The sequence below is a fragment of the Podarcis raffonei genome, chromosome 15 (genome assembly GCF_027172205.1).
Source record: "Podarcis raffonei isolate rPodRaf1 chromosome 15, rPodRaf1.pri, whole genome shotgun sequence".
NCBI classification, from domain to species: Eukaryota; Metazoa; Chordata; class Lepidosauria; order Squamata; family Lacertidae; genus Podarcis; species Podarcis raffonei.
This window is the reverse complement of record NC_070616.1, coordinates 7,064,927-7,079,313: the sequence shown is the minus strand read 5'-3', so window position 1 is coordinate 7,079,313 and position 14,387 is coordinate 7,064,927. Positions and strand designations below refer to the sequence as shown.

At 45.8% G+C, this 14,387-nt stretch overlaps 1 protein-coding gene across 6 annotated transcripts in view; it reads left to right on the top strand.

The window, feature by feature from the left end:
• Nucleotides 1-14,387, top strand: part of SYNRG (synergin gamma) — a 51,548-nt gene that overhangs the window by 26,259 nt on the left and 10,902 nt on the right. For all 6 annotated transcript variants that reach the window (XM_053367540.1, XM_053367539.1, XM_053367538.1 and 3 more), the window contains one exon: nt 4,737-5,660. In XM_053367540.1, coding sequence (XP_053223515.1) covers nt 4,737-5,660 — 924 coding nt within the window. The remainder of the gene's footprint in view (nt 1-4,736; nt 5,661-14,387) is intronic.

Here is a 14,387-nt window from a genome sequence, read left to right as displayed (position 1 = left end):
TTCTTAGGGAGCCTCTCCCTGAAGGAAGTACAGAATATTTTATCTGTGAAGCTGCCTGGCATATCACTCAAAAAGTCGACAGTTGCAAAAATAGCTTTATCAAGGTCAACAACAAAAAAAGTCACAAAATCGTGGCATCCTTTTTGAGATCTCCAGCACCCTTAATCAGGTTGGAGTGTTGCACCAAGCAAGGCGTTGGCTCGGCATGAAAAACGTCTGAGCCCGTCCAGTATTTCGGAGAAAGAGAAGTTGGTTTTGAATTGCCCTCTTTTCACTTTTAACCCTTTCACCAGCTTACATTTCTAACGGAAAAGCTTGCAGCCCACCAGTAAGTTGAGTTTTGCTGTACCTTGCCTCAATTTCGGGTTGACGTCAGTTTCACAAAGGTGCTTTTCTCCCCGTCTGGGAAAGCTGGAGTTTGCACCACCTGAAAGAACCAGGTCCGCGTAACAGGAGTTCTGTTTGATGTGACCTCAGTACCTTTTCCCTCAGTAGTGGGTGGTGGAGCAGCATCGGTCACCTCCAAACACCCATGTCTCTGTTGCATCCTGGGAGGCGCAAGGTTGGTGCAGAGCCAATGTACCAGTTGGAGTTCTGGATTGGCTCTGCTGGAGTGTTTGCACTGTACCAGCCTCACCACTCCCTTGCCCCTCCTCTCCCTCCTTGTACGCAGCAGCGTCACAGGCAACTGGAAGTCAGGTGACTGTTGCTACCCCATCTTGCCAACCTTTGCCACAGCTTAAACTGGCCTGAAGCGTTGATTTGCTCTTTCTGTTGACTTATGGCAGCATTTGTGAAACTGACTTAACTGGGTTTTCTGTTTTCATGGTGAAATATGATAAAGCAAAACCTCTCTCTCTCTGTGTGTGAGTAGATATAGATAGAAGTTTTGCATTGCATTACCTTTCAAGTAATGTAGACATATTTTAACAGCAGCTTCTGTGTAAATATGTCCTGCTGGTGAAGGGGTTAATCAAAATTAAGTGAATTCAACGGGGCCAACTGTGTGGTCTAGCTCTGTGTAAGGCAGCTGTAGTGTCTTAAGAGAGGGGCTGTAGCTCAGTGTCTAGAGCCCCCGCCCTGCATGCAGAAGGTCCCAGGTTCAATTCCTGGCATCTCCAAATATAGCTGGGAATATCCTCTGCCTGGAACCCAGGAGAACCACTGCCAGTCCGTGAAAGCAGTGCTGAGATAGATGTCGCTGTGGTCTGACCCGGTATAAGGCAGCTTCCTACATTCCTAAGCATTCTGTTCTAAGGGAACAACATGTACACAGGTGATAGCTGGAGAAAGTTGAAGTAGGGCAGGGATTTCCACCATCATGCTTCCAGGCCGTCTGTTGTGCCCAAGCATGACCAAGAGCGTATGTGAAAAAGGCTTCAGAAAAGACCCCTACAAGAATCCAGACTGCACAAGAGACTGTTTGGTCTTCTTGCTCAGTTCTTGTTCGCACAGGTTCAGCCTTTCTGTCTTTGAACATGCCCATTCAGACACACTCACATTTCTTTGGGTGCCAGAATTGGATGCTCAGCCTCCTGTTAGCATATAAGTTGTGGAATGGGCAGCTACACACCTAGCAAGCAGCAGACCCCTCTGGTCCACATCAGATAAGCCGAGGTAGCTTCCAGCCTATAACTTGGCTCCGTTTCTCCTTGTTGAAGCCCCTCTCCAAAAAGCCCTCTGTTCCTGTGGTTACCGCAAACATACATAGACACTGCTGCCTGCTGTCCTTATCTGGAGTGGTATCATCTCCCCCAAACTCCATTTCAGAGATATTTGTGTATCAAGAAACCATCTTCTAATAACTTCCAGAGGGACGAGCATGCTAGTTTGCTGTAGCAAAACCAGCAAGAAGTTTTGTAGGACCTCAGGCAAGCTGATTTACTATATCTTAAGCTTTTTGTAGGTAAGATGTTTTCCAACAACTATCTCCCACTAAGGAACCATCTACTTGCCTTCCTGATTCGTTAACGTGGAGTTAGCTTAAGAAAGGAAGGCTGGCCACCGCTAACCTTGGGAGCAGGAGACAAGCTGTTTAGAGAAACTGGGTTATTTATTCTTTTTTACTATTATTTCCCCAAGAGATAGCATTGCATCGCCAACGACGACAGTACAAAACATTGGCTCTAAATAATTAACTCCAAGCAGAATAAAAAACCATTAAGCAATGCTGGTAAAAAGAAGTACCGTTATTGGGGAAACGGCTTTGAGGGGTTGATATTGATCATTTAAAGTTCATGAGGAAAGTGATGGGCTTAGAAATGGTAGCAATGATGGCGCCCCATGAAGCATAGCTGTCAACGTTTCCCTTTTTTAAGGGAAATTCCCTTATTCCGAATAGGATTCCTCGCAAGAAAAGGGAAAAGTTGACAGCTGTGCCATGAAGTTGCCTGAGGAGGAAATTGATGCATTGAGGCACCCCCAGAGAAAAAGCCACCCAGATGATAACTTAGGGATAGGCAAGTTTGTCCATGTTTGTTTCTCTCAGGTTCTGTTTTTTGCAATCTTAAGTTCAGCTCTCCACGTTTCTGCATGAGTTTGCACTGTGTGTGCTGCGTGTGTTTTCTTTAAGTCCTCATGACGATTCATAGGAATTTTAGTGCAGATTCTAGTATACAGCTTTGCCTAAAATACACATTTTTGCAAAGTGATCTCCCCATATACGATGCATTTTGTAAGTTAATTTTCACCAATGTCAGCATTTTTATACACACTTTACCCGACCACTCTTGCACGCGTTACTTGGCTGGGTAAGCGCATTGCAAAATTCAGAGCAGCACGAATTTTGAAAGCTTACCTGCATTTTGAGTCATGTGTTGTTTCGGAGAGTCTAAATGAGGTAGATTTGCCTTTAAGCGAAAACTGAATCTGATTTCTCCCCCACCCCGATAAGAGCTGCCCACCTAACTTATAAAATCAGGGACACTCGGGGAATGGCATCAGGTGATTGATTGATCGATCAATTTGATTCACTATATAATAAATAAATGAAATGCTTAAATTGAATTTGAAGCTTATCTCACTTTGCCACCAGATGGGCTGTTGCTTCTGAATAGCTAGTGCCTTAAGAGCTATGGGTCCGCTACACTGCCAGGGAGAGGGGTGCATTTCTACCTCAAAGAAAATCTAGTTCTTTGACTTGTATAAATTATGCAAATGAAGGCAATTTGCGTCAGTTCTTACAGCACATAATTACAGTTTTGTAATCTAGACAAGCTGTATTCTTCTTTTATCAAGGCTCATTACAATACTGTTGATGGGCTAATACAATTAAGCATGTATAATCACAGCTTTTTAGTTATGTAGAAAGCGTTTGTGCCCACCTATGAAACAGTGATAGCAGCTGATTCTCTTCCCCACCCCAGACAAATTACCCAGGCTTCTAGGAAACCCCTTCTCAATAACCAGACGACCACAGCACAATTTAGGCGTATCCCACTGGCCGCATGCCCATGATAAAAATCTCGGTTTAACAAGTTGAAAGATGCATAGACTTCAGGAACCAGCACAAAGCTGCTTTGCTCTTCACATGTAGATTGAAACAAGCCAGGAAGCTGCAGTTGACCATTATTGCCTGTTACATGTGAATGAGGAAACTATGGTTCATGTCTTCCAAACAAGCCAGGATTTGGAAACCAACTTTAAGTCACAGCTTCAAATTATGGTGGTTTGGAAGCCATCGACCATGGTTTCCTGGTCTGGATGTAACAGGAAACTATAGTTAACTGGGGCTCACTGGTTTGTTGGTTCATTCATGTGAAGGGAAGAATGAAGTGGGAGCAAAACAGCTACACAAAGTGTGTACACACCTTGACTTTCTAAACTGAGAGTTGATCGCATGTGAACATGGCCTGCGTGGGACTGTATTTATTCTAATTACTTTACATTAGGGGTAGCTAACCTGCGAAACACCCCCCCTCAGATATTTGTTGGACTCCAACTAGCTAGCATGACCAATGGTCAGGGATGATGGGGGTTGTAGTTCAGGGCATCATGTGGGCTACCCATGTGTACATCACTTCATTGGTATTTGAGACAGTAGTTTTGCTCAAGATTTCTCTTGGGACAGGCTAGTTTTTTGTTATCATTGTAACCCACTCTGTTCCCCTGTGTGCAAGAGATTTCCACTTGGCAGAGAAGTCCTTTTCAAAAATGGGTGGTCCTTTTGGTGTATTATTCAAAACTGGGGAATAAGTCTGCCTTGGGGAAAAACAGGAAAAGCAGCTGTGAAAAATTCTTCCTACTGAAAGGCTGTAATGCCTGAATTAAATGCAGACTATACATCTGTTCATAATTCCAGCGTATGAAAGAAAGACCCAGGATAAATTAAATTATCCCCAATACAAGAAATCACAGAATACTTCAGGAATGAAAATATATGTGAAAAGAAGAAAATGTATTGATCAAAGATGTCCCATTGGTTTGAATGGTCATCTTCAGCAGAATTTTAAATCTCCCCTGTTGAAATCTGTAGGACTTTAAAATGCTTGATTTTGACTGGCTTGTGCTTGCTGCCTGCCAACACACACACACACACACACACACACACACACACACAATATTTGCCTTGAGCCCTTGGGAAGAACTGAGATGGAAAGTGAACAAAACAAACAAATTACCCGTAAGCCATTTTGAGCATTTGTGCGAATTAATACGTTTATTGCTCAGCTGAGAGAGTCACATATGTCGCTCTCGAGAATCCTACTGACGTTTTCCTCCTTTCCCTTGCTCTTCAGGAGACAGCTTTGCAGAGTTCAAGTCTGCCGGAGCAGATGACGGCTTCACGGATTTCAAAACCGCCGACAGCATCTCTCCACTAGACCCGCCAATGAAAGACAAACCTTTCCCTCCGCCTTTCCCTTCTCTACCTGCACAGTCGAAGCAGCCGCTGCCGCAAGGAAAGCCTTCTCTGAACCTGGCGGACTTGGATCTGTTTTCCTTGGCTCCTGCCAGCGAGAACAGACCTCTCCCCTTTCCACCCGCCTACAACTCGCCCCAGCAGCCGTCTTTCCCTGCACCACCACCTCCGGCTTCTGCCGCTCCTCCGACTCTGCCGGCACCCGGCAACAGCTCGATCCCGCCCGACGACTTTGCCGACTTCAATCTCTTTGCGGGGTTGTCGAATTGTACCTCGGCTGCCACTCAGGATGAATTTGCAGACTTCATGGCTTTCAATAACAGCGCCGGCTCTTCACTCAAGCAAGAGGCCAGCCCCATTCCTCCTGCTGGCTCCTTGGCCAACACTCTGAAGAGCGGCCAGGGCTCGGCCCCCACCTCCACCAAATACGACATCTTCAAACAGCTGTCTCTGGACGGCCCTGGCATAGGCTTTGAAGAACTGAAAGACCACACCCCTTCGTCCGTGAAAAGCGAGGACGACTTTGCCGACTTCCACTCGAACAAGTTTTCCTCCAGTTCCGAGAAATCCCTGGTCGACAAACTGGCAGCTTTCAAGCATGCGAAAGAGGACTCTGCTTCAGTCAAGTCTCTGGACCTCCCGTCCATCGGGGGCAGCAGCGTGGGCAAGGAAGACTCTGAAGATGCGCTCTCTGTCCAGTTTGACATGAAGCTGGCGGACGTGGGAGGAGACCTTAAGCATGTCATGTCTGATAGCTCTTTGGATTTGCCAACCGTTAGTGGTCAGCATCCGCCAGCCGCAGGTGAGGAACTAGTTAGATTGCTCTGGTAACGAAAGGCAATGGAAATGTCTAAAAGTGTTGCTCCCCAAGCTGAATTTCAGTATTACGTGCCGGTCCTCTGAACTTGTGTTCTTTGGCAAGCTGCTAATCTCTTAACCAAGCAGTATTACACATTTTTCTTTGTTGTCGTCCGACGTAATTTTTCGATTTGGATGGTTTGAGGTCGATCCTGTGCTGCGTAGAATTGCCAACACCCTCTTAGCAGCCCCAGTTCTGAGGGGGGGACCTCTTTTGTTCATGGCGCCACTCCCTGAGGGCGCCCAAGACAAGACTGCTGCCAACGAGAGGCTGCCTCAATACTCCATAGGTGTTATCTAACTATTTTGCAAGTTAGCCTTTGCCCCCTCCCACTGTGCCAAGGGTTGCTCCTCTTTGGAAAGAGACCCGTCTGCTCTTGGAGACCTCATTCATCTCTGAAGATCTGTAAGGTTGCAATGTCAGAGTGAATGTGGCACATCCCTCAAGAAGTTTGGTGTGCATCTCCAAGGCCCACTGCAGACGTAATACCGGCTCCCTCTTATAAGATGGCGAGTTAGCCTCAAATCCTTCCCCAGTCTTTTTTTCAGGGGGTGGGGGTGGCGAACTCCCTCTTGCTGCCTTAACTACATGGAAGCGATACCTTAGCACTGATGCTCAAGCTATGTGGCATTTCAGTTCAGCTAGGATTTGATACCCACTTGAAGCAGTGGTTACAAGTCCTGATCAAACTGAAGCGCAGGTTAACCTTAACCATGGTTAGCAACATTGGTAAGGTACTGCTAAACCATGGCCGCAAGGTGAGGGAGTCGTACCTTTTTTATTATTATTTTACTCTCAGTTTAAGGCATAACCAGTGTTAGCATCTTCTTCAGGCCCTCTGTCTGTATTGTGAATTTCCATTCCCAGCCCCTCCACCTGTATTCTGAAATTCTGCCTCATGCAGTCTTTGCACCCTCATAATCTTCAAACAGTATAGCTGCCACGTTGTATTTGCACAAGTTGCTGGGCATGGGCGACCCCTTGGCAGGGGAAGAATAAAAGGCTAATGCAGGACTCTGTTCAGTGCTCACAACGGGGAGGCCTCTTTGGCCGGGATTGCTGCTTTACGTTCTGTTTTTGTACACCAAGGTCCGTACTTGGGTCCAAAGAATTCTGTGGCTTTTGTAAGGTCAGAATGCTTTCGCCACAACACATTTCCTTCAGGGCAGAACCACGCCACGCGTTTAAAGCACGTCCAACACACATGCAAAGCATATCACCTCCCCAAAGAATCCTGGAACCTGTAGTTTAAGGGCACTAGGAACTGTAGGTCTGTCAGGAGAAACTACAGTCCCCAGGATTCTTTGGGGCAGGGAAGTCATGCCCTTTAAACGTGCTTTAATTGCATAGTGTGGATCTGCCCTTAGTCTGCAAGGGGAGGTTCCCAGTGGTGTGTATCGGCATCAGAATCTATACTTGATGCCCACACTGTGACTTTACGGAGCCTACCTGTCTCTGTGCAAATAATTGACTTTTTGCAAAAATGGGACATGCCACCTTGTGTTGCGAAACTGGATCCACTGGTACGGTGGAAGACACTTCCCCATAGAAATTGTCCCATAACTCTGCATTAAGCATCAGGTGACTGTAACTACCTAGCAAAAGCGAATGGCGTGGGTCTCTTCCAGCTAAGCTCCATGGTGTTTAGATGGGAAAGGCCCTTTTGGCTGGTCCACCTCGCAAGGTTCTGACTTTGGCTGCCAAATCGTGGCGGGTGCTCATGCGTTTGCAAGCTTTCCAAAAGCCAAGGGGATCTTGTGTTGACCGTTTATAGTAGGAATCCTCCTCCCGTTTTTCCCTTTCCTTTTTAGATTTCCTTTATGAAATTAGAGTGAAAGCATAGAAATCCAGTTTGGTTGCAGCTCGTTAAAACGTCACACACGTGCCCTGTTTTTGGTTTGTGCTTTTTTTAAGCCTGTAAAAACAAGAGTGGGAAAACAATGAACTAAGCTTTCTGTGGCCTTTAAAAACAGGAGAGAAATGACAGTATTCCGAAACAAAAGCAAAAAAGTATTATTCAGCATTGGTATTATTTGTGGCAGGAAGGCTATTGCTGCAAGCATCATTTATTTTCACATGAGCTAAAATTCCCTCCCCCCCCCCAAGATATTGGGTAGAGCAGAAATTTACCATATTACAATCATTTTTTTAAGTGTTGAAGGCAGGGAGGGACTGTTGGTGGCTTTAGCTATGGAGAATTCCTCTAACAGGGTGCAAAATATCAGGAAATAATTCTTCTTGGTGAAGAATGAAAACATTTTTTGTATGTTAAAATGCATGGGCGTAAGGCCTGTTGGGTCGCTCAGTTCCCTGGCACCTACAAAATGTGTGTTCTTGGAAGTTTTTACTTTGGGTTTTTCCAAAAGCACTTTTTTCCTACTATTTTTCTAATCTTATCGTGTCAGTATCTTTATATGTGGCTCGTTTCCCAGAGATGAGTTTGGTGTCCGTAGCAATTCAATGATAAGACACTTGCCGTTTGATTTGTGTTGAGAGATGGATCTTGGGTCCAAATGCTGGGTTAAGCAGATCATGTTCTTTGATGCAAAGTGTGTTAAACTTTTTAAGTGTTGATAATCAGGAGGCTGACAGGGTGTTTTTGTTTGTTTGTTTTTGCTTTGTCTTTTCCAAGACTGCAATGGACGCTTACTTTCTAGTGCCAACTCCAATGTATTCCTCAAAGGGGCCGGTTCAGTCCTAATGCTTCCTGTGCCCTAACCTCAGTCATGGCTCAGAAATGGATCACAGAGACTCCCTTCTGGCACTTGAGTTCCCACCATTCATAACTAAGCATGGACCAATGGTACCAAATAGTATGGGAAACAGCCCTACTAGAAAAATTAACTAATAAACTGAAACTGACACGGGGACAAACAGAAGAAGACACCTTCACCCCGGTATGGCTCCCCTTTATCACATACACAGCCCAACAAGACAATGACAATAATCCACCAACAGCATACAAATCAATATGGCTAACCTGATCCAAAACACCCACCCACCCCACTCACACACGAAAACAAAGATCACCACAGCCAATCACAAGCAAACAATCACACCCTAGGCCAACCCCAAACTCTCTCACCACCAAAGGAACACAAGTGAACAACACAAACAACGCTGACACCAAACTCTACATACATTAAGCATAATAGAAACATCACCACCTGACCCCACCCCCATCCATCTTCCCTCCCTCCACCCCCTTTCTTCCCCCCCTTTTTTTTCTTCTCCCCCTAATGCCTCAACAAATGAAACGGATTTGTAAAAATGTTACATGGGGGGGGGGAATACGAGGCATTACACTTCTGTAAAACAAGAAAATCCTAAATAAAATATTTTTAAAAAATAATAACTATGGTTCACTCTTACGGCTGCATCAAAGCTAACCATCCTTGCTGCCACTTAGAGTTGACGGCTAATCTCAGTTGGGAGTCAACCCTGATTAGCATTTCCCACTGTTAACTCCGTTGTAGCTGTAATGAGAGCTACACAGCCCTTTTGCTCCTTCCTTTATGCAAGTGGAGAGATGAGCCGGGAACCTGCTGGCTTCCCCGTTATTTCCAGACTGAGAAATTATGGTTAATGGATGACACCCGGTGTGGGTTATTTCCAGAGTAAAGCTATTTAAAACCATCTCTGTTCATTTCAGCAGGTCTGCTCTCAGGTCTGACTTGGCTGTTTCACCCAAAGGCTTCCAGGCAACCTAGGATATGGAGCCTTGGATTTGAAATTAGTTTCGGAATCCTGGCTTGTTTGGGAGCCGTTGACCACAGTTTCCTGGTTTGTGTGTAACAAGAAACTGTGGTTAAGTGCAGCTGCATGGCTTGTATCTTCACTTGGGATAAGGGAAGGGTGAAACGCGCAAAATGGCCTCATTCAGCTGTACGGCCAGAAGGTGATCCCTTAAACATAGTAAAACGGCAGGAAGTATTACATCTGCTCTGGCCCAGACACTTTTTATTATTATTATTTGGTCCTTGTCTGAAGTCTCTTAGATCATTCTCTCAATTCTTGTTTGTTAAATCAACTTTTTTGTGCTCTGGCGTTTCCATATGCGTGTGTATATATGTTCTGAAGCATTTCAAGCTCTGAATTGATAATGTTCAAGTGTCTATATAACTTTATTTGAAGTTTACATACTTTAAGTAGGCTTTTGATTCCTGTTGGTCTGTAAACTGAAATGTCAGAAAGGGACAGTATCCCTTTTATATATTTATTCCTTGATTTAGGAGAAATGGCTGGTCAGCCGTTGGGCGCTTAACTTTGTGTTGTCTCCAGAAAGGGCTCCTCCACAAGAGAGGTTCCTGTCAAAAAAGTGAGCATGTACGTAGAACTGAATTTATCTGAATGTTTCAGTTTTGGCACAGCAAAGAGAAGGACCTAGGAATTTAGAGGCAGTGATGAGTTAAAGTGACAAGAAGGGATGAATGTTAGGCCAGTTGTGGGGGTGGGGTGGGGAGATGTTGGAATCTGTCCCCTTTCAGCCAAATTGCCTTAACTTCTCTAGGTTGGGGTGAAGCAGAGAGACTTATTTTCCAAATTCTTTCAAGGGGATACTGTCTCTTTAAACTTTGCTATATGATTCCTTGTGCAGAAGGCAGCCAATATGAAAAATGTGGCTAGATTTCGAATGGGGGGGGGTTAACCTTCTAAACTTTGAACTTTCTAAGCCCTTGCTGCATGTTAATTTCAACCAGGCTACTGCTGCTGCTTTCCTTGCCAAATTTTAACCCTTTGCCCCCCTCCAATGCTCTTGTCAATTTGAATTGTTTGGTGTTGGGGTCTTTTTCTTTTCCAATCCTTCCCTGTCTTTGAATAATGCAGCCAGGGCAAATACCCTCGCCTGCAAATTTAATGGAAGATTGCATAATTTCTTGAACCTGCAGGCCGATAGTCCTTCTCCCCAACCCCCACCACCACGCCTTGGTGGTTATTGGGGGTAGGAGAGAGGAAACTTCATAAATTGAAATTGGGCCAGAGATCCCCCACTTTTTGCTGTCAGTTTTCCTCCCCCTCTGATACCTTTATTTGAACTCGACATTTCCTTGTGTGAATGTGCCTTTTCGAATCTGCTTAGATATCTCTCTCTTCTGCAAAAAGACTGACCTGCATGCTTTGATTCTGATGACTGCCCTTTCGAGCTCCTGTATAGCGTTCTCTTTTGCAATCTGTAAGTCCTGCTGTGTTAAATAAATATTTATCTTGGCATATTTTGAAAGTCTGAGCATGTGTGGTTTTTCTTCCCCCTCCCCACTTTTTTAAAGAGTCCAGAAATGCATCAGCCATCAGCAAAAATTTTTTTAAAAAATTAAGCCCTTAAAAGTTTAAAGCAATCGTATCCCCTTCCACTTCAAACGTCTCTCTCTCTCTCTCTCTCTTAACATCTTCCAGAGGGGTAGCTACATTAGTCTGTTGCTGCAAGAACAACAGAGTTATTACAACATAAGCTTTTGGGGACTAGACTGCACTTCATGAGATATGTGAAGTGAATTCATCGGTTTTCTGAGATAGCAATTATTATGTCATTGTTGCTGGCCATTCACAGAAGAGTTGTCAGTAACACAGACACCCTGATATTGGAAGCCAGTTAACACACATAGTGCGACAAACATGCATTGTTCCCATCCAGTACGCAATGATGGACAAGAGCTCTGTTTGTGGCTGAGAGACACGTTGCTCAGGCTCAAGAGCTTGGGCACGGTTTCTAGGGCATTATAGGGCCAAGGATGACAATTCATGAAGGGTGATAGCTATGTCCTCCCTTCTTAGACGCACAAGCCCTGCTGGATCCGCCCTGAAGCTCCGGACAGTCATCTTCCTTGGATATCCACAAGTCATAGTGTTACGAGAGAGGGAGGAAAACTTTTCTCTGTCCACTTACTCTCTGCCGTGCATATTTCTACCATGCCACCTCTTGCTTGCCTTTTCGCTGTAAACAGGAGGAGTTGCACCATCCAGCCTTCCTCCACAAAACTATTGAGTTGCTCAAGCAAGGCATTCTGTCCCGCTTGCCTCCCTGTGCCAACTCCATTTTCTCCCTTCCTTGCCAACTGGCACTCTGTGTTCTTTGGGTTCTGAGCACGCTTAGTCCTCATTGGTGTATTTTTTTGGGAGGGCTTTTGTGCCCCCTTAGGGTCCGTTTTCAAGATGATGTCATCCTTCTGCAAACCTCAGAGTTCTCCCATATCATACTTGAAGTGGCCCACTTCAGCTCCTGTTCTTCTGGAGCTCCAGTGTTTGCTACTAGAGATAACATTCTTCTCCTGCCCCCCAGCCAACTAGAGAGGGGGTTCCCATGAAATTAATAATCTGCAGATGAAGGGTTCTTTCCAGGTATGGGGGAACATAAGAAGGGCTGCCTCACACCTAGTCTGACCGTTGCCTCCTCTAGCTTTTAGTATTGTTTACACTGACTCACAGCAGCTTTCCAGATCTTCCGGTAAGGGCCATTCCTAGCCCTACCTGGAGATGCTGAGGCTTGAACCTGGGACCTTGTGCATGCCAGGCAGTAGACACGACGACTTTGTACACACTGGATGTCTAAAGCATGTGACTTCCCCCAAAGAATCCTGGGAGCTGAAGTTTGTTGAATCGTAGCTCTGCGCAAGCTGAACTACTGTTCATGATTCTTGTGGGGAAAGCCATGTGCTTTGAATGTCTGGTATGTGGGCCCTTAGCCATGATGTCTACATTTTATATCCAGTTGCTGGGTATCGCAGGTGGGGAGAGTCCTGCCATGCTCAGGTCCTGCTTTGCGGTTTCCCATTGAGGCATCTGGTTGACTGCTATGAGAGCAGGATGCTGGGCCTCCAACAGGTGTGCTCTTATTTGCTCCATTGGCTAGGGTCGGAAAAGGCTCTGATGGATCAGCACCATTTAGTTAGCGAGGGGGCAGGTAGGGCATACCATGCATATTTTGTGGCTGTACCTGTGATCAGGCCTTAAGGCAGCCTGGTGCAGTTTCCAGAGGGTGGAAGATTTGAGGGCGATGACTGGATTATCCGCAAGGCCAACAAACCAAAGAACTGAGTGGAGATGAGCTTTGCCAGGCGCACTCAAGGAATTGTGGGGAAAGCTGGTAAAAGCGGCAGCTTTAAAAAGGGCTGCTTAATGTTTCATTTAAAGTGTTTTAGTACCCCAAAGGAATCCAAGATGGCTAAGAATTTAAGAAAAAACCATGCCTAACAACACCCGTGTGATTTGTTTCACGAGATTTATGCACCACTCCATTGTAAGAAAGCTTCAGAGAGGTTCACAAGAATAAAGCAACGGAAATGTCAGTAAAAAGGGTTGAAAACCATTATTTAAAATCTTCAAAGAATGCTTAATATCAATGATTAAAAGCAGATTAAAACATATGTCAACACTCTACATATCTGGGTAAAGGTAAAAGTAAATGGACCCCTGACCATTAGATCCAGTTGTGGCCAACTCTGGGGTTGTGGCACTCATCTCGCTTTATTGGCTGAGGGAGTCGGCGTACAGGTTCCGGGTCATGTGACCAGCATGACTAAGCCGCTTCTGGCGAACCAGAGCAGCGCACGGAAACACCGTTTACCTTCCCGCCGGAGCGGTACCTATTTATCTACTTGCACTTTGACGTCCTTTCGAACTGCTAGGTTGGCAGGAGCAGGGACTGAGCAACAGGAGCTCACCCCATCACAGGGATTCGAACCGCCAACCTTCTGATCGGCAAGTCCTAGGCTCTGTGGTTTAACCCACAGCGCCACCCGTGTCCCTTACATATCTGGGTAGCCTTGCCTAAACAGAAACATTTTCAGCAAGAGTACTGGAAAGAGTACAGCAAAGTGGCCTGCCTGATATCACTAGGCAGGGGAGTTCCAAAGTGAGGCTGCTGCCACACTAACAGGCAGCCTTTCAACAAGGGCGATGACCAGCCCATTTAAAGCCACCAGGTTTTTGCTGGCCTCCTGAAACGGTAAAGTGGCCTTAGCCAACCTGGGTCCTGCCAGATGTTTTGGACTATGACTGCCTAGGAATGGTGGGAGTTGTAGTCCCAAACATCCAGGTTGCGGAAGGTTGCAGTATAGAGATGGCCTGGTGAACCTCAGTTGGCAGAGCATTCCACAGGGTAGGTCCCGCTACAGAAACGAACCATAGTTTGTGCCAGCTTCAGCCGCACACTAACCAGGTGAGTGTTGATGCCTTTGGGGATGTGTTCCAGGGTATGTGGGTAGAAGCCTTATTCCCACCCACCACCCACTCCAGGTTTCTAAGGCAGGGAGGCTCCTGTGAGCACTGCTCATGTTTCAGCCCCGTTACCAGAAATCCAGAGTGAAACTTAAGTTTTAATGCAACATGAGCCTGCCAAGAGGTAGCGATGGCTTTATAGGGGAGAAGAGACTATCAATGGCGTCTAGTCCTGATGGCTGTAGGCTGCTTCTGGTATCAGAGAAAGTTTGTTTTAAAAGAAAACCCACACCTAGCATTTTGGCATCTGCAGGCTTGGGTTGTGGCTTTTCAGTAATGAGTCAAACATGTAAAGCAGAGGTGAGGAACATGTGGCCCTCAAGATATTGCTGCGCTCAGCATCCCTGGTCTGCTCACCAGGTTGACTTGGAGTCCAGCAACATCTGGGAAGGGATCACACGTTCCCCATCCCCACCATAAACCTCTGCCCAGTCTTGTCTACTCTGACGGGCAGTG